The 18,033-nt window shown below is 56.4% G+C and overlaps 1 protein-coding gene across 2 annotated transcripts; it reads left to right on the top strand.

The window, feature by feature from the left end:
- The first annotated feature begins 353 nt into the window (after positions 1-353).
- LOC102447357 (kallikrein-15-like) lies at positions 354-10,857 on the top strand. Of its 2 annotated transcripts, none has more exons than XM_075907577.1 (6): positions 354-489; positions 6,679-6,738; positions 8,211-8,364; positions 8,917-9,170; positions 9,904-10,040; positions 10,496-10,855. In XM_075907577.1, the coding sequence occupies exons 2-6, from the start codon at positions 6,699-6,701 to the stop codon at positions 10,646-10,648; spliced, it is 738 nt and encodes a 245-aa protein (XP_075763692.1). In that variant the 5' UTR covers positions 354-489; positions 6,679-6,698; the 3' UTR covers positions 10,649-10,855. The 2 variants fall into 2 exon arrangements, with proteins under 2 accessions (XP_075763692.1, XP_075763693.1); XM_075907578.1 differs by lacking the exon at positions 354-489 and adding an exon at positions 2,208-3,111 and having other exon boundaries at positions 10,496-10,857.
- Positions 10,858-18,033: the final 7,176 nt, after the last annotated feature.

The following is an 18,033-nucleotide window of genomic DNA, read 5'->3' as shown; positions in this document are numbered from 1 at the left end:
GGCTCATTCTCGCGTCCCATTCTCAAGGCCTTCTTCCCACCGTGCCCCTCCTGGAGAACAGCTCTTGTGCCAGGCTGCTGCCTGCCAGCCCGGGCAGCTCCTGCCTTGAAACCACAGCGAGAACCCGGCATTCCCTGCCTTTGCCGCACTGCAGCCCGGCCCAGAAATGGCCACAGCTGGTAAACACCGGCACCAGCGGGTCTCGGCGCGTCCCTCCGGGCACGTGAGCCGTGCCAGTGGTGGCACCACGACTGCGCCGTGGAGGAGGCCAGGGTGAAGCCCCTTTGAAGCCTCGCTATGGAGATTAGCCGCGATGCTAATTAGAGAGAGCCACCTCCTCATTAGGTGTGGGCGGGGAGGCCACCTGGCGTCCGGCGCCCTGTCAGTGCTGGCCCGGCCCCCAGGGCAGCTGGGCGGCTGGTTAAAAGCAGGGTGTCAGCAGCTGGAGTTGGCTTGCGTCCTCTGGAGCCGAGTCTGGTGCCGATCCAGGTAAGAGCAGGAGCAAGATGTGAGCGGGAATGGGCGGGGGGGAGGGGGGGGGCGCCAGGCTGGCTGGATTCACCTGCCCCATCCTCGCTCAGGCCGTGGGGGAACTTGGTGTGTGGAGGCCGGGCTGGCGATGAACCCGCAGATCTGAGCTGGGAGCGGGGACCATTGAGCTTTGGGGGGAAAGCCAGTGCCGGGACAGCAGGGGGTGGATGCACTTAGCGGGGGAGGGAGTTGAAGTTTGATCTATCGATCCCCATCCACCCCCTTAATCTATCTCCATCCACCCTATGTATCTATTGATCCCCATCCACCCCCTCTATCTACCTATCTATTGATCCCCATCCACCCCCTCTATCTACCTATCTATTGATCCCCATCCACCCCCTCTATCTACCTATCTATCTATCGATCCCCATCCACCCCCTCTATCTACCTATCTATTGATCCACATCCACCCCCTCTATCTACCTATCTATCTATCGATCCCCATCCACCCCCTCTATCTACCTATCTATCTATTGATCCCCATCCACCCCCTCTATCTACCTATCTATCTATCGATCCCCATCCACCCCCTCTATCTACCTATCTATTGATCCCCATCCACCCCCTCTATCTACCTATCTATCTATTGATCCCCATCCACCCCCTCTATCTACCTATCTATTGATCCCCATCCACCCCCTCTATCTACCTATCTATCTATCGATCCCCATCCACCCCCTCTATCTACCTATCTATTGATCCCCATCCACCCCCTCTATCTACCTATCTATCTATTGATCCCCATCCACCCCCTCTATCTACCTATCTATTGATCCCCATCCACCCCCTCTATCTACCTATCTATCTATTGATCCCCATCCACCCCCTCTATCTACCTATCTATCTATTGATCCCCATCCACCCCCTCTATCTACCTATCTATTGATCCCCATCCACCCCCTCTATCTACCTATCTATCTATCGATCCCCATCCACCCCCTCTATCTACCTATCTATTGATCCCCATCCACCCCCTCTATCTACCTGTCTATCGATCCCCACCCACCCCCTCTATCTATCTATCTATCTATTGATCCCCATCCACCCCCTCTATCTACCTATCTATCTATTGATCCCCATCCACTCCCTCTATCTACCTATCTATCTATTGATCCCCATCCACCCCCTCTATCTATCTATTGATCCCCATCCACCCCCTCTATCTATCTATTGATCCCCATCCACCCCCTCTATCTACCTATCTATCTATTGATCCCCATCCACTCCCTCTATCTACCTATCTATCTATTTATCCCCATCCACCCCCTCTATCTATCTATTGATCCCCATCCACCCCCTCTATCTATCTATTGATCCCCATCCACCCCCTCTATCTACCTATCTATCTATTGATCCCCATCCACCCCCTCTATCTATCTATTGATCCCCATCCACCCCCTCTATCTATCTATTGATCCCCATCCACCCCCTCTATCTACCTATCTATCTATTGATCCCCATCCACCCCCTCTATCTATCTATCCCCATCCACCCCCTCTATCTGTCTGTCTATCGAGATAAGAACATCTGTCCACCCTCCCATGCCTCCCCTTTTGTGTGTTGGGGTGGAATGGTGTCTGGGGAGGTTTGGTGGCTGGGATGGTCAGGAGCAGTGGGCAGTGTATCAGATGGAGGGATGGGGGGGTGGGAATGGAGCGTGTAGCAGAAAGAGATAGGCTGAAGAATGGGCCCGGTGCTTGAACCAAAGTGAGCAAGCGTTAGACTGAGTCAGAGACAGGCCGTGTCACAAGCAGATGTTCGCCTGCCAGTGGGTGTTTCTGGGCACTGGAGCGGCTGGCATGGATAGAAGCACACGAAGTACCAAAGACATTGCACCAGGACAGTCCAGGGACACTCAGCTGAGTACAAGATCAAACAAGCGAGTAAGAACAACAAGGGCTGTGACTGCTCTGGAGGAAAGGCCAAAGGGCGGCACCAACCGTGTCATGAATGCGCAAGAGGATACGTGCGGGGTGTATAGGAGGCTGCTCGTTACTGTCTGTGTCTTGGGGTGTCTCCAACTGACTCTTTGGCAGGCTTAGGGGGCAACAGAGGAATCCATACGACAGACGGGGCCTGTCCCGGGTACAAATACAAAGGGGCTCGCGGGCCATCTGGCTACTGAGTCCTCTCACTGTCCTTTGTTGGACAATAAACCCGACCCGGGCGCCTATCTCGGGGGGGTCGCAGCGCCGGGCCGGCCGCCATTTTCTTTTCCCAGCTCGGTGCCTGACATACACACAGCGGGGGCGGGCGAGTGGCAGGGGAGCCGACCGGCACTTTAAATGAAATGTTCCTGGCGTGCTTTTTTTTTTTGGCTCAACCAAAATTTTCCCAGCGTTTTTTTGTTGTTTTGCTTAACAAAAATGTTCCCGGCCCTGGGGATTGCGAATTAAAAAAGGTCGAGCACCACTGTCTTATCGGAGTGTGTGGTCTGTGGGGGCTCTTGTAAAGTCAACCATGAGCAGGGCTGGCCGTGGATATTGAGGGACAAACGAAACAAACGCAGCCGGACGCTGATCATCACCGGCGGAGCAGATCTGTCCGGATGTCACACCAGTGAACCCGGAATTTACTGTATCACTGCGCTGAACTACTACAGAGCGTGTGGGATGGAGGGGGAGGGATGGATGGAGGGGTGTGTGGGGTGGAGGGATGAGGGGGGGGGATGGATGGAGGGGTGTGTGGGGTGGAGGGATGAGGGGGAGGATGGATGGAGGGGTGTGTGGGGTGGAGGGATGAGGGGGAGGATGGATGGAGGGGTGTGTGGGGTGGAGGGATGAGGGGGAGGATGGATGGAGGGGTGTGTGGGGTGGAGGGATGAGGGGGAGGATGGATGGAGGGGTGTGTGGGGGGGAGGGATGAGGGGGAGGGATGGATGGAGGGGTGTGTGGGGTGGAGGGATGAGGGGGAGGATGGATGGAGGGGTGTGTGGGGTGGAGGTATGAGGGGGAGGATGGATGGAGGGCTGTGTGGGGTGGAGGTATGAGGGGGAGGATGGATGGAGGGGTGTGTGGGGTGGAGGGATGAGGGGGAGGGATGGATGGAAGGGTGTGTGGGGTGGAGGGATGAGGCGGAGGATGGATGGAGGGGTGTGTGGGGTGGAGGGATGAGGGGGAGGATGGATGGAGGGGTGTGTGGGGTGGAGGGATGAGGGGGAGGATGGATGGAGGGGTGTGTGGGGTGGAGGGATGAGGGGGAGGGATGGATGGAGGGGTGTGTGGGGTGGAGGGATGAGGGGGAGGGATGGATGGAGGGGTGTGTGGGGTGGAGGGATGAGGGGGAGGGATGGATGGAGGGGTGTGTGGGGTGGAGGGATGAGGGGGAGGGATGGATGGAGGGGTGTGTGGGGTGGAGGGATGAGGGGGAGGATGGATGGAGGGGTGTGTGGGGTGGAGGGATGAGGGGGAGGGATGGATGGAGGGGTGTGTGGGGTGGAGGGATGAGGGGGAGGATGGATGGAGGGGTGTGTGGGGTGGAGGGATGAGGGGGAGGATGGATGGAGGGGTGTGTGGGGTGGAGGGATGAGGGGGAGGATGGATGGAGGGGTGTGTGGGGTGGAGGGATGAGGGGGAGGATGGATGGAGGGGTGTGTGGGGTGGAGGGATGAGGGGGAGGATGGATGGAGGGGTGTGTGGGGGGGAGAGATGAGGGGGAGGGATGGATGGAGGGGTGTGTGGGGTGGAGGGATGAGGGGGAGGATGGATGGAGGGGTGTGTGGGGTGGAGGTATGAGGGGGAGGATGGATGGAGGGCTGTGTGGGGTGGAGGTATGAGGGGGAGGATGGATGGAGGGGTGTGTGGGGTGGAGGGATGAGGGGGAGGGATGGATGGAAGGGTGTGTTGGGTGGAGGGATGAGGGGGAGGATGGATGGAGGGGTGTGTGGGGTGGAGGGATGAGGGGGAGGATGGATGGAGGGGTGTGTGGGGTGGAGGGATGAGGGGGAGGGATGGATGGAGGGGTGTGTGGGGTGGAGGGATGAGGGGGAGGGATGGATGGAGGGGTGTGTGGGGTGGAGGGATGAGGGGGAGGATGGATGGAGGGGTGTGTGGGGGGGAGGGATGAGGGGGAGGGATGGAAGGAGGGGTGTGTGGGGTGGAGGGATGAGGGGGAGGGATGGATGGAGGGGTGTGTGGGGTGGAGGGATGAGGGGGAGGATGGATGGAGGGGTGTGTGGGGTGGAGGGATGAGGGGGAGGATGGATGGAAGGGTGTGTGGGGTGGAGGGATGAGGGGGAGGATGGATGGAGGGGTGTGTGGGGTGGAGGGATGAGGGGGAGGATGGATGGAGGGGTGTGTGGGGGGGAGGGATGAGGGGGAGGATGGATGGAAGGGTGTGTGGGGTGGAGGGATGGGGGGAGGATGGATGGAGGGGTGTGCGGGGGGGAGGGATGAGGGGGAGGATGGATGGAAGGGTGTGTGGGGTGGAGGGATGAGGGGGAGGATGGATGGAGGGGTGTGTGGGGTGGAGGGATGAGGGGGAGGATGGATGGAGGGGTGTGTGGGGTGGAGGGATGAGGGGGAGGGATGGATGGAGGGGTGTGTGGGGTGGAGGGATGAGGGGGAGGATGGATGGAGGGGTGTGTGGGGTGGAGGGATGAGGGGGAGGGATGGAAGGAGGGGTGTGTGGGGTGGAGGGATGAGGGGGAGGGATGGAAGGAGGGGTGTGTGGGGTGGAGGGATGAGGGGGAGGGATGGAAGGAGGGGTGTGTGGGGGGGAGGGATGAGGGGGAGGGATGGATGGAGGGGTGTGTGGGGTGGAGGGATGAGGGGGAGGATGGATGGAGGGGTGTGTGGGGTGGAGGGATGAGGGGGAGGATGGATGGAGGGGTGTGTGGGGTGGAGGGATGAGGGGGAGGATGGATGGAGGGGTGTGTGGGGTGGAGGGATGAGGGGGAGGGATGGATGGAGGGGTGTGTGGGGTGGAGGGATGAGGGGGAGGGATGGATGGAGGGGTGTGTGGGGTGGAGGGATGAGGGGGAGGGATGGATGGAGGGGTGTGTGGGGTGGAGGGATGAGGGGGAGGGATGGATGGAGGGGTGTGTGGGGTGGAGGGATGAGGGGGAGGATGGATGGAGGGGTGTGTGGGGTGGAGGGATGAGGGGGAGGATGGATGGAGGGGTGTGTGGGGTGGAGGGAAGAGGGGGAGGGATGGATGGAGGGGTGTGTGGGGTGGAGGGATGAGGGGGAGGGATGGATGGAGGGGTGTGTGGGGGGGAGGGATGAGGGGGAGGATGGATGGAGGGGTGTGTGGGGGGGAGGGATGAGGGGGAGGGATGGAAGGAGGGGTGTGTGGGGTGGAGGGATGAGGGGGAGGGATGGATGGAGGGGTGTGTGGGGTGGAGGGATGAGGGGGAGGATGGATGGAGGGGTGTGTGGGGTGGAGGGATGAGGGGGAGGATGGATGGAAGGGTGTGTGGGGTGGAGGGATGAGGGGGAGGATGGATGGAGGGGTGTGTGGGGTGGAGGGATGAGGGGGAGGATGGATGGAGGGGTGTGTGGGGGGGAGGGATGAGGGGGAGGATGGATGGAAGGGTGTGTGGGGTGGAGGGATGAGCGGGAGGATGGATGGAGGGGTGTGCGGGGGGGAGGGATGAGGGGGAGGATGGATGGAGGGGTGTGTGGGGTGGAGGGATGAGGGGGAGGGATGGAAGGAGGGGTGTGTGGGGTGGAGGGATGAGGGGGAGGGATGGAAGGAGGGGTGTGTGGGGTGGAGGGATGAGGGGGAGGGATGGAAGGAGGGGTGTGTGGGGGGGAGGGATGAGGGGGAGGGATGGAAGGAGGGGTGTGTGGGGTGGAGGGATGAGGGGGAGGGATGGAAGGAGGGGTGTGTGGGGTGGAGGGATGAGGGGGAGGGATGGAAGGAGGGGTGTGTGGGGTGGAGGGATGAGGGGGAGGATGGATGGAGGGGTGTGTGGGGTGGAGGGATGAGGGGGAGGGATGGAAGGAGGGGTGTGTGGGGTGGAGGGAAGAGGGGGAGGGATGGAAGGAGGGGTGTGTGGGGTGGAGGGATGAGGGGGAGGGATGGAAGGAGGGGTGTGTGGGGGGGAGGGATGAGGGGGAGGGATGTTTATAGGATGGGGTGAGGAATCGTGTGTCTCTGCCTTGTTCCTGCGGCCTGACCCCCTTTTCCATGTGCCCATAGAGCCCACTGCTGCTTGGCCCATGCGTCTGCTGGGCATCGCTCTGCTCCTGGGCGCTGCAGGTGAGAGAGTGCTTGCACCAGTGTGTGTGTGTGTGTGTGTGTGTGTGTGTGTGTGTGCACAGCTGTGGTTTGTGTATGAACCTTCACTGATGTGTTGGTCTGTGTGCGCGTGCGTACCCATGTGTCTGTGTGTGAGCAGATCTGTGTTTGTATATGAGCCTTCACCCGTGCACTAATCTGTGTGTGCGTGCGCACAGTTGTGTTTTGTGTGCCTGTCCCCATGTGTTTGTGTGCGTGTTCAGCTTTGTGTTTGTGAGTGCCTGCAACTGTGTGTTGATGTGTGCCTCCACCCATGCATTATGTTGTGTGTGTGTGTACCCAAACCTTTGCATTAGTGTGTGCGTGTGTGTGCGTGCGCACAACGATGCGTTTGTGTATGCCTACACTAGTAAATTAGTGGTGCATCTGTGCCTGTGTGTCAGTTTTTGAACATAGATATGGATATGCTTCTGTGTGCAGTTATTTTAGTGTGTATGTTAATGTGTGAGTGACGGCATCCGTGTGTTAGTCTGGGCGGGGGTATGTGTGCCCTTGTATGTGTGTTTGTGTATGAAGTATGTGAGTCCTTGTGCATGTCTTAGTATGTACGTCTACCCACATCCCCTACCAGTATGTACATAGGCTATCACTACACACACAGCCCATGGCATACATGGCCCTGCCCAGTACTACACACACAGCCCATGGCATACATGGCCCTGCCCAGTACTACACACACAGCCCATCGCATACATGGCCCTGCCCAGTACTACACACACAGCCCATCGCATACATGGCCCTGCCCAGTACTACACACACAGCCCATCGCATACATGGCCCTGCCCAGTACTACACACACAGCCCATGGCATCTCCATCTAACAGCTCCTCCTTAACTCAGCACTGCAACATGGCTTGAAATCTACAAGGGGCAGAGTTAAGGGCACATATTCAAGAGGGCAGAGTTAAGGGGGGTGCAGCTCCACCCCAAGAGGTGGACTGAATACAGGACCCTCTGGAAGCACCCTGCTGGCTGTGCTGCAGGGGAGACTGAGGGTCGGGGCTTGAGGCTGGCTGGAGACTCAGGTGCCTGGCTCCTGGCAGTGACCCTGACCTGTGCTGATCTGAGGTGACGGAGGGATGGTCTCTCCCTGTGTGTCTGTGCCACGGCATGGCCACTGGCAGGGGGATCGGCTGTGGACCACCCCAAAGGGGCAGGGCTTTGTTCAGAAGGGGCGGGGCTAGGAGCACCCCACCCTCAGCACAGCCCAGACCTCACCGTGAGGGACTCCGGTGGTGATTTAATGGACTCGTGCTCTGGCTGCCTTTTAAAGCCTCAGGTCCCGGGGCAGCTGCCCTCTTTGCCCCCCATTGGCTGTACCCAGCTGTCGCCCCCGTGCCTAGCTCACCCAGCTCAGCCCTGCTCTTCTGCGCCCCACGACGGGTCCCCGGGGCTAGCGGGAGCTGCCAGGGTGTCTGTGTTTTACTTTCCAGCTGTGCCCGGTGGCAGCTTCAAGCTGCGTGGCCAGCCGTGCCACCCGCACTCCCAGCCCTGGCAGGCCGCCATATTCGACCGCTCCAGGTACAACTGTGGCGCCACCCTCATCAGCCAGAGATGGGTCCTGACTGCAGCCCATTGCCACACCGGGTAGGTGGCCTGGGAGTGGGGGCGGGGGTTGGGTTACAGCACAAGGGTCCATCCAGCCCTGTGTCCTATCTGCTGACTGTGGCCAGTGCCAGGTGCCCCAGAGGGAGTGAACAGAACAGGGAATCATCTAGTGATCCCTCCCCTGTCGCTCATTCCCAGTGTCCGACAAACAGAGGTCAGGGACACCATTCCTGTCCGTCCTGGCTAATGGCCATTGATGGACTGATCCTCCATGAATGTATCTAGCTCTTTTTTGAACCCTGTTAAAGTCCTGGCCTTCCCAACATCCTCTGGCAAGGAGTTCCACAGGTTAACTGGCAATTCTGCCATTGGCTTGTTTTTCACCTGGTGTGTTACAGATTCAGATCAGGGCAGCTCCCCCATCCCAGGCATGGGCTCCGGCTCTCTGCAGAGCCAGGCCGTGTGCCATCTCAGTCCTCTCCCCACCTTGTCCCCCAGTGGCGTGGGTGAGGGAGGCGGATTCTGTTCCTACTGGGAGCAGAGGCCCTGCCAGAATCAGTGCGGACAATTCAGCCCTTTGCCTCCCCGCAGCCCCATCCACGTGCGGCTGGGGAAGTACAACCTGTACACGCGGGAGGGGAGCGAGCAGCACCGAGCCGTGGCCAAGGCCCTCATCCACCCCGGCTACAACTGCACAGACCACAACAACGACATCATGCTGCTCAAGCTGCACACGCCGGCCGCGCTCAACCGCTACGTCCAACCGCTGGGCCTGGCCTCCCGGTGCGCGGAGCCAGGAAAGCAGTGCTCCATCTCGGGCTGGAGCAACGCCATCAACGCCCAAGGTGGGGGGAAAGGGGGAGCCGTGGGCCTGGGGTGCTGCTGGGGGCCAGGGGGCGTCGGGGACTGGAGACATTCGAGTGAGGTTCACAGGCCCCCAGCCCGAACCAGCCTCTCCCGGGAGCCTGGGCTAGTGCAGGAGACAGGGAGAGGCCATTGCTAGTGACCGGTGAGGCCTGCGACGGTGGGGAGGGAACGGAGCAAAAGGCAGGAGCCCCAGGTGCTGTAAGTCACTGCTGGAGCCCCACACGGTCCGCTCCGGGAGGTGCTGAGGGGAGGGGTGGGGCACCACAGTCTGGGCGGTGCTGAGGGCTGACTGCCCCTTCTGGGGTGTGGAGATGCCCCCCACTTGCCAAGGGGCCTAGTGAGGCTGTTGGCTTCTCTGCAGGGAAGACAGACAGACAAATAGTCTATATCTATCTATCTATCTATCTATCTATCTATCTATCTATCTATCTATCTATCTATCTATCTATCCCCATACACCCCCTCTATCTGTCTGTCTGTCTGTCTGTCTGTCCCCGCACCCAGGCTCACTCTCTCTAGCCCCAGACCCCCCCAGACGCCGGGGGGCTGCATTCCAGGGGCAGCCGTAGTTGGGGGCAGATCATTTCCCTGGCCTTGTGGCCTGGTTCTCGCACCGTCCATCTTGGCCACGGGACACCCGGCGAGATGGGGCCAGGGCAGATCCAGCAGCCCCCTCGGTGCCGCTAAGCAGGGGCTCTCCGTCTCTCTCAGAAAACGTCTCCGTCATCCTCTACTGCAGCACGGTCCACACCATCTCGGATGAGCAGTGCGCGGCCGACTTCCCCGGGCACGTCAACGGGAACATGCTGTGTGCCGGCCTGAGGGGCGGAGGCACGGATTCCTGCGAGGTGAGGGGGTGGGATGAGCCAGCTGCTCTGTGGGTTGAGGGGCTGGTCTGTGGGGGAGGGGGTCACTGAGGGGGTGGGATGGGGTGGTGCTGGAGGCTGGTCTGTGGGGGAGGGGGGTCACTGAGGGGGTGGGATGGGGTGGTGCTGGAGGCTGGTCTGTGGGGGAGGGGGGTCACAGAGGGGGTGGGATGGGGTGGTGCTGGAGGCTGGTCTGTGGGGGAGGGGGTGATTGAGGGGGTGGGATGGGGTGGTGCTGGAGGCTGGTCTGTGGGGGAGGGGGGTGATTGAGGGGGTGGGATGGGGTGGTGCTGGAGGCTGGTCTGTGGGGGAGGGGGGTGATTGAGGGGGTGGGATGGGGTGGTGCTGGAGGCTGGTCTGTGGGTCTGAGGAGGTGTCTCCTGCAACCCCTCGGGTCCCGCCCTTGTTCTCTGACTCCCTGTGGTCGGTCCCCTCAGGGTGATTCCGGAGGCCCACTGGTGTGTGATGGGAAGCTGCAGGGCGTGGTGTCCTGGGGGGACGTGCCTTGTCTCTCCACCCTGAAACCTGGAGTTTACATGAACGTCTGTAAATACTACAACTGGCTCCTGGCCACCATGTGGGCAAACTGAGCCCCCCAGAATAAACCAAGTGCTGCCCCCTTGAGCCTTGGCGTCTCCTTTCCCCACTTGGTTAATTTTAAAAAAAAAATTCTGCTGGATTTTTTTCACTTTAATTCCCCATTTTTTGATGAAAATGCTGAAAACGGACTTCTTCCTCATGTCCCTTTTGCATTTTCATTTCATTTTTTTTTTTCAGTTTTTAACTCCACTCCCTTTCAGAAGTTTTAAATGTGAGAGAAAATGTGTGTGGGGTGTTTTACCTTCACTTTCCTTTCCTTTCCTTTCCTTTCCTTTCCTTTCCTTTCCTTTCCTAAAATGCTCTCTGCATGTTTTACACTGGGAACTAAAGCAGGAAAAAGCAAAAAACTGAATGAGGAATTGCCTTTCAAAGAAAAAAAAAAAAAAAAGGAAACATTTTCATGGGAATATGTTGTCACTGAAAAGCATCAAGAAAAGTGAAAGATTTTGAATGCAAGGTGACATTTTTCCACTAGAAAAACGGGGGCAAAGATTTTTTAACTGGAAAAATTGGGTAAAATGAAGTGTCAATCTTTTTTTCCACCAGAAACATGGTAAAAAATGAGAAAAAAAAACCCTTAAAATTTCTTTTACTGGAAAAGTGAGGTATATCAGTGAAAAAAATCTATCCCAACAAAAATCTTAAAAAAACCTCAGAATAAAATGGTGAACAATTTTGAATGTAACAAAACTTTTTGTCCTGGGAAAATGGAACATAGTGGAAGACTTTGGAAAAGTTAGGGTTAGGGTGGGGGGAGGGGGAGAAGGAGAGAGGAATTAGATAGTTGAAAATGCAAGAAAATCTTTTTCCCAGCAGAAAAATAGGAATAAAGTTTCAAAAGCTTTTAAACCCCCCCCCCCACTTTTGCATCTTTCCTAGTGGGGAAAATAAAAATAAGTGCAAAGAAATGGGGCTTTTAAATCACCTTTAAAAAATATCTTTGCCTCTTTTTTTTCCCAAAGGAAAAAGCAACATTTTCTCTGCTCATCTCAAATGAAAAAAAAATGGATTTTGTTTTCTGTAAAATGTTTCATTTTGGAATGTGTTTTGGGGGAGGATGGGCAAAGGAAAAAAAAGGAACAAAAATATTGTTCGTTTCATGTGCAAAATGTTTAGAGCTTCATAGCTTCCAAATCCAGCAGGGACTATCTGACCTCTTGTGTCCCAGCCAAACCCAAATGCTTCCCAGAATCGATCCTTTAGTGAGAGAAACATCCAGGTGTGATATAAAATGGGTGGTGCCGGAGTCCCATAGGAAATCGCTCTCCTGGCTCCTTCCTCTCACTGACAAACAATTGTTCCTTTCCCCTCTGGCTTTAGCTCCTGCCCTTGGGTCAGGCTCGCCCTTTCCCGTGTGTATCAGCGCGTCCCTTAGTAAATGTGGGGTCCTGGGGAGACATTGATAAACAGGGATCACATTGTGCCCGAGCCTGCTTTGGACCTCCCGGACTCTCTCACTGGAAAGCACTTTTTCTAACCCTTTCATTAGCCTCGTGGCCGGGGGAGGTGGGTGAACCCCCACTGTGGGGAGGCAAGTCCGCCAGCCCCGCCCCTTCCACCCCAGGCCACGCCCCTGCTGAAGCCCCCGGCCTTCTCAGTCTGCCGACTCTGCGCATCACTCCTCACTGCCCTGTCCCCAGGAAGGGGAGCAGGGAGTAGTGGGGACCTTTGGAGGTGGGGGGGGGGGGCAGGGGGAGAGCCCCGTGGCCCCATGGCTCTTTTAGAGAAGTGGAAGGGCTGGTTAGCTCGTGTATCTGGGGCTGGACGCCACCCGGGTGGAGTTAGTATCTAGGAATTTGCTTCCCATGGTAGAATACAGAACTGGCTCCAGCCCAAGGCCCATCACCGGGGAATTCACACCCTGCCGCCTCCAGTGAATTCACACCCCTCCCGGGGGAATTCACACCCCGCCCCTGGTGCCTCGGAGAGGCAGCGCTGCCGCACTGCAAGCTGAGTCCGAGTGTGGAAAAGTATCTGCTAACGAAAGGACGGAGGCCAGGCGCCAGTGCCCAGGGAAATGCCACCAGCGGGATTTGCAATCGCAGAACTGGGAGCAGGCTGTGAGGCACATGCTGTGCCCGGGCACTGGGCGCTCCGCCTGGAGCCTGGCAAGCTCTTGTCAGGCTGGCCAACTCAATCAGCCACCCACTCCATGTGCCCACGGCCGTGCCATGCAGCCAGCGCAAGCGCAGAGACAGCCCCGGCCCTGCCCGCGTGGTGCTGGAGCGGAGCGGGTTGCTCGCCCGTCTGAACTTACCGACTCTCCAGCCGGGACTGTCAGGGGCCGGTGGCAACGCTGCACCTTGCACACGTGCCGGGGGGCTGTGAGATCAGTGGTGATCAGGCACGACCCTCTTTGGCACCCAGGTGGCTAAGTCCCAGCTGGTGCTGGGCGACCTCCGGCCAGGTTACCCCAAAGGGTTTGCAAGCTGAATGCAAGAGGTGGGCTGAGACTGGGGAGCACAATGAACCAGGAGCTGCTCTCTCTGCACTTTGCTTTGTTTCCCCTTGTGAGGGGGGGCGGTCACAGAAGACCCCTTGGGGCGGCTTCCTGGGGTGCTGACACGGCCACTGCCACTCACCTTCCTGCTCTCTGGGGCTTCTCACCACCCAGACCTGCCGAGCCAGCTCCCTGGCCAAGGTCCCGAGCTGAGATCCTGCCCCCCCGAGAAGCAGCACAGACACTGAACCTCTTCAGATCCAAGGAGAGTGCAGTTTTGGGCCCAGCCTCCTGGGATACCCCTCCCCAAATGGGGTCAAACCCCAATGAACGATGCGGGCAAGTCCCTTTCCCCCTTTCATTGCTAATGTGCACACTGGTTGCTCCTCCAGGTAATAATTAATTACGCTGGGCTTGATAGAAAATACAAGTGACTTTATTAAGTACAAGCAGTGGGATTTTAGTGGTAATAGGTGAGAACAGGCCGAGCAAAGTAGATTCCAAATGAAAGAAAACAGAAAACGCGTCGCTAACGCTGCCACTAGCTCCTCAGCACGAACTTATTACAAACTTACTACAAACTCATCCGAAAGCTGCTTCTTTCCCCGCCAAGCCTTCCAGCCCAGGGCAGTCTCCCTTTCCCTGGGGTCCCTGGTCCCCTCCTTTGGGTGTGTCACACCCGCCAGCACAAAGACCCCAAACTCCTATTTTCCTATTGTTTTGAAAGATTTCCTTATTGCCTGGGGAGTCACCTGTCCCGTCCCTACCAACGCCTGCTAAGACTTAAGGCCAAAAGGCTATTTGCATATGATTGCCTGGACATGGAGGCCTCCCAGCAGTGGGACCACCCTTGATGACTTTCATTCCCACGTTTAAAACCCATAAAACATTCTGGGCCCACATGTCTAATGTTACACACAAGAATGATCCATTCACCAAAATCAGATGAACAGATCCAGGTGAGTAAGACATGAAGATAGGCAGGTTAAATGGAGTAATTTGCTCGAAGCGTCTTTGAGTGACATACATTTATGTCCACAAGTCCATTTCATAAAGCATGGGGTGGGGCTGTGAACCGTCACACCCCTCATTGGCCAGAGCGAGTGCACGGGCAGCCTCAGGCCTGGATCCAGCCTGCCAAGCTCAGGGACTCAGAGGACAAACTGGAGAGGAAATAGCTCCTGTGGCTCTTCGAAGCCCCACCCACTAAAGAAGCTCCACCCACACAGTGGGCAGGCTCTCACTTGTGTCTGCCCCCTTGCCAGTGCCAAGTTCCTAACTGATCTCATGACCCTGGGGCACCATGAGTTTGACTTGCTCTGTGGGCATCCCCTGGAGGCACCTACAAACATCTCAGCCAATGACGTCTTCTGCAGCTCATGGAGTTGAGTGGGTTCCTGGCCAAGGACATCATCCACCACCTGCAGTGGGTGGGTGGGGGGGGGGGGTCTCATGATGTCACGAGTGGGTGGAGCTTGAGTGATGGGCACGGCTCCCACCGGGGTGCTTCCCAAAGGACATTCCTGGCTCTCATTGGAGGGCGACGACGGCAGCCAAAGAAGGGCTCAGCCCTGAGTCCAACCACCATCTTGAAGAGAGACCCAGGGTGGAGACTGGCTGTGCCCCCCCCCTCCCAACTGTCCTTGAAGCCCTCTCGGGACAGCTCAGCCCTGTCCAACAGCAGCCACCCGCCCGCTCCCCAGCCGACTGTCCAGCAATTTCTCCAGCTGTCCGCCAGGTCCTGTCTGCACGGAGCTTCGGGCGCCGGATCTGGGGATGGAAAGGCAGGGCCCCCTGGAGGTTTTTGCCTTTGCTTGCAGCATGGGTCATGGGTCACTTGTGGATTTAAACTAAATGGTGGATTCTCTGTGACATGGAGCCTTTAAACCATTGTGATGCTGCACCCCTGTGTTTCTTATGGAAATGTGGGTTTGAATATGAATATGCATAACTCAGACATGCTTTATGAAAATGGGGCATATAGAATCCTAGGATCCCAGAGTGGCAAAGACCTCAGGAGGCATCGACTCCAACCCTCAGCCCAAAGCAGGACCAGCCCCAACTCAATCAGCCCAGCCAGGGCTTGGTCCAGCCAGGACTTAAAAACCTCTAGGGATGGAGATTCCACCCCCTCCCTAGGGAACCCAGCCCAGGGTTTCCCCACCCGCCTAGTGAAAGAGTTTTCCTAATATCCAACCTAGACCTCCCCCCCCTGCAACTTGAGACCGTTGCTCCTCATTCTGCCACCTGCCACCACTGAGAACAGCCTCTCTCCAGCCTCTCTCGAACCTCCCTTCAGGTAGTCGAAGGCTACTGTCAAATCCCCCCTCACTCTTCTGCAGACTAACAAAACTCAGATCCCTCAGCCTCTCCTCTTAAGTCATGTGCTCCAGCCCCGTAATTATTTTTGTTGTCCTCAGCTGGACTCTCTCCAATGTGTCCACAGCCTTTCACTAGTGGACGGTCCAGAACTGGACACAATACTCCAGATGTGGCCTCCCCAGTGTCGAATAAAGGGGAATAATCACTTCTCTAGAGCTGCTGGCATTGCTCCTCCTAATGCACCCTAATATGCTGTTAAACTTCTTGACTATAGGGGCACACCATTGACTGATATGATCTATCATTGGAGAGTTTGTAATCACCTGAATGTTTTTATTGTATATCAAGTTAGAAATATGAAGTATAAGCCTGTTTTTATCTTTACATGTGCTAATGAAGGCCATTAGCAGTACTTAAGGAACTTTTAATGGCCCAGATCTTAAGATAATGATCTGGGAATAATCACGAGTCAAGGCCACTGGTCACTGGGCCAAAAGTTAGGGGGCTGTGACAAGAGCGGGCTGATGAGGTGTGCTCTGTGATGCACAGGAGGTCAGACCACATGCTCACAAGGGTCTCTCTTTAACGTCCTTGAGCATCTGCACCCAGCCACTGGATGTGTTTTTAAAGGCGGAACATTTATAGGGGCTTAAAAAACCCCTTTGTGAAAAGCACAGTCAGAGACGGGAAATGTCATTTCCAGCACAAACAGCCCGAGGTGGAGCGAGAGCTGAAATTGCAGGTGTTAGTTTCCTGACCAAAAGAACATGGAGAAATTGACCCAGATCTGCGAAATGGAGCTGAATCTGCATTTTTTTTTTTTAAGCATTGCTGAAACAACATCGCTTCATTCTAATCCTGGCCTCTAGGTTTCTCCTGGAACATCCACGTTAATTACGCGCCTTCCTTAGAAATCATTTACTCTGGCAGCAAGCAAACGAATACGACTTTATGGCCTGCTGCGGGCAAGGCATTTGCCCCTTTGAAGTCGGAGTTGGAACAGACCTGCTGAGTCATAATTACAGCCATTGCGAGGGCCCACGCCACTTAGCAACTTCAAAGCCAGGTGCAGACGCCACTAATCCGGAGATTGCTTCCCTGGGAGGCTTTCAACCAACGGGCTGCATTGCATGGTGGGAAATGTGGGTGCTTCTTCCATAAGCCGTGGCAGCTGATTTGGGTCCCCGGATTTATAGCTTGTGAATGGCAAAGGCTGATTCTAAGATGGGGCGTGGGCAGCCCTTTCCCATGGTGCTGGGCAATTCTGGGGTATCAGGGGAGCCCGTGGACCAGAAACCAGCCTGGGGAGGTGCCCTGGATGGGGGCCGACAGTTTCAGAATGAACAAGAAGGAGAGTTTGTCTTTGGGGAAAGGTTGGCTTGGGGGTGAAGACAGTGGTCAGAGCCTAACAAGATCTGGTTTAAACTCTTTCCCCTTCTACAAAGTACCCTGTGTGAACTCACTTCAGTGCTCTGTGCCTCAGTTTACATGTCATAGAAATGGGGCTACTGATATTTCCACACAGGAGATATGGTGGGGGAGCGTTCCAAGCCCCTCAGTGCCATGCTGCATTAATGCTACCTTTGTAGCTATGAACAGACCATGACCCGTCCTGCTGCTTTGTCCAGTCTGTAGAACCTCCCCTGGGATCCTTGCCTTGGGTCAAGGCCCCTGAGTTGAGCTAGCACACCCTTAACGCTGCCCCTTGCATATATGCCCTTAACTCTGCCCCTTCAAACATTTCAAGCCTATATCTGGTGAGTGAGCTAGAGCAGAGCTTTTAGAGACGTCAGAGCTCAGTGGGAACTCTCCAAAGGAGGGAAAATCATCCCTATTCTTAGGGCACATGTTTCAAGGATCAATTCTCCCCACTGAGGGTGTCTGCCCTTTGTTTCAGGTCTGGATTTGTCTGTCCACTGTCAGCGCTCACTTTGCCTTTTTTTGCCAGGTGAAAGAGTCCTCTGCCTCCCAAAATCTCCTCCACAGAGTGCTAGCAAGAGCCAGCAAACGAATCACCTCTTTGCTGTCTCCAGAAGAAACTCACTTCATTGAGCACCGTCAGTGTCTGGCTCGCAGGCTGGTTTTCCAGCCCTTGGATCACTCCCACTCTTTGCTGAACCCCAGTTTCCTGACGTCTTGTTTGACATGCAGATCCCCAAAGCTGGGCATATGCTCCTCTTGAGGCTGGATGCAGAGGGGCCCAGCTGCCTGGCTTCTACTTGCTACCCCGCACTGCTACAGCTCAGGGTCAGGCTCACCCTCTTAACTCATGGTTCCACCAGAATGTCTGGGTCCTTGCCAGAGCCACTGCTTTCCAGAGCACAGCGCCCTCAGGCTGTGGGTGTGACCCACACTCTTGGTAGCAAGGCACTTCTGTACCTTAGAACAGATTATTTCACCCATAGGGTCTGTCTGTCTTAGGGTACGTCTACACTTGCTCCCTAGTTCGAGCTAGGGATGCAAATGTAGGCGACCAAAATTGCTAATTAAGCGGGGATTTAAATATCCTGCACTTCATTAGCATGATCTCGCCGGCGTGTTACTCCACTCAGCAGCTGTTTTGAAAGTGAAAGTGCGCGCCGGGATGCATTAGTTCAAACCAAACCCCTTGGT

The sequence above is a fragment of the Pelodiscus sinensis genome, chromosome 24 (genome assembly GCF_049634645.1).
Source record: "Pelodiscus sinensis isolate JC-2024 chromosome 24, ASM4963464v1, whole genome shotgun sequence".
NCBI classification, from domain to species: Eukaryota; Metazoa; Chordata; order Testudines; family Trionychidae; genus Pelodiscus; species Pelodiscus sinensis.
Note: the sequence above shows the minus strand (reverse complement) of the source record. Positions and strands in the feature narration are given on the sequence as shown.

Coding starts and splice junctions, on each gene's coding strand:
- LOC102447357 (XM_075907578.1), top strand. CDS start 6,699: ATGCGTCTGCTGGGCATCGCTCTGCTCCTGGGCGCTGCAG. Junction 6,739..8,210: donor TCTGCTCCTGGGCGCTGCAG/GTGAGAGAGTGC, acceptor TTTACTTTCCAG/CTGTGCCCGGTGGCAGCTTC. Junction 10,041..10,495: donor GAGGCACGGATTCCTGCGAG/GTGAGGGGGTGG, acceptor CGGTCCCCTCAG/GGTGATTCCGGAGGCCCACT.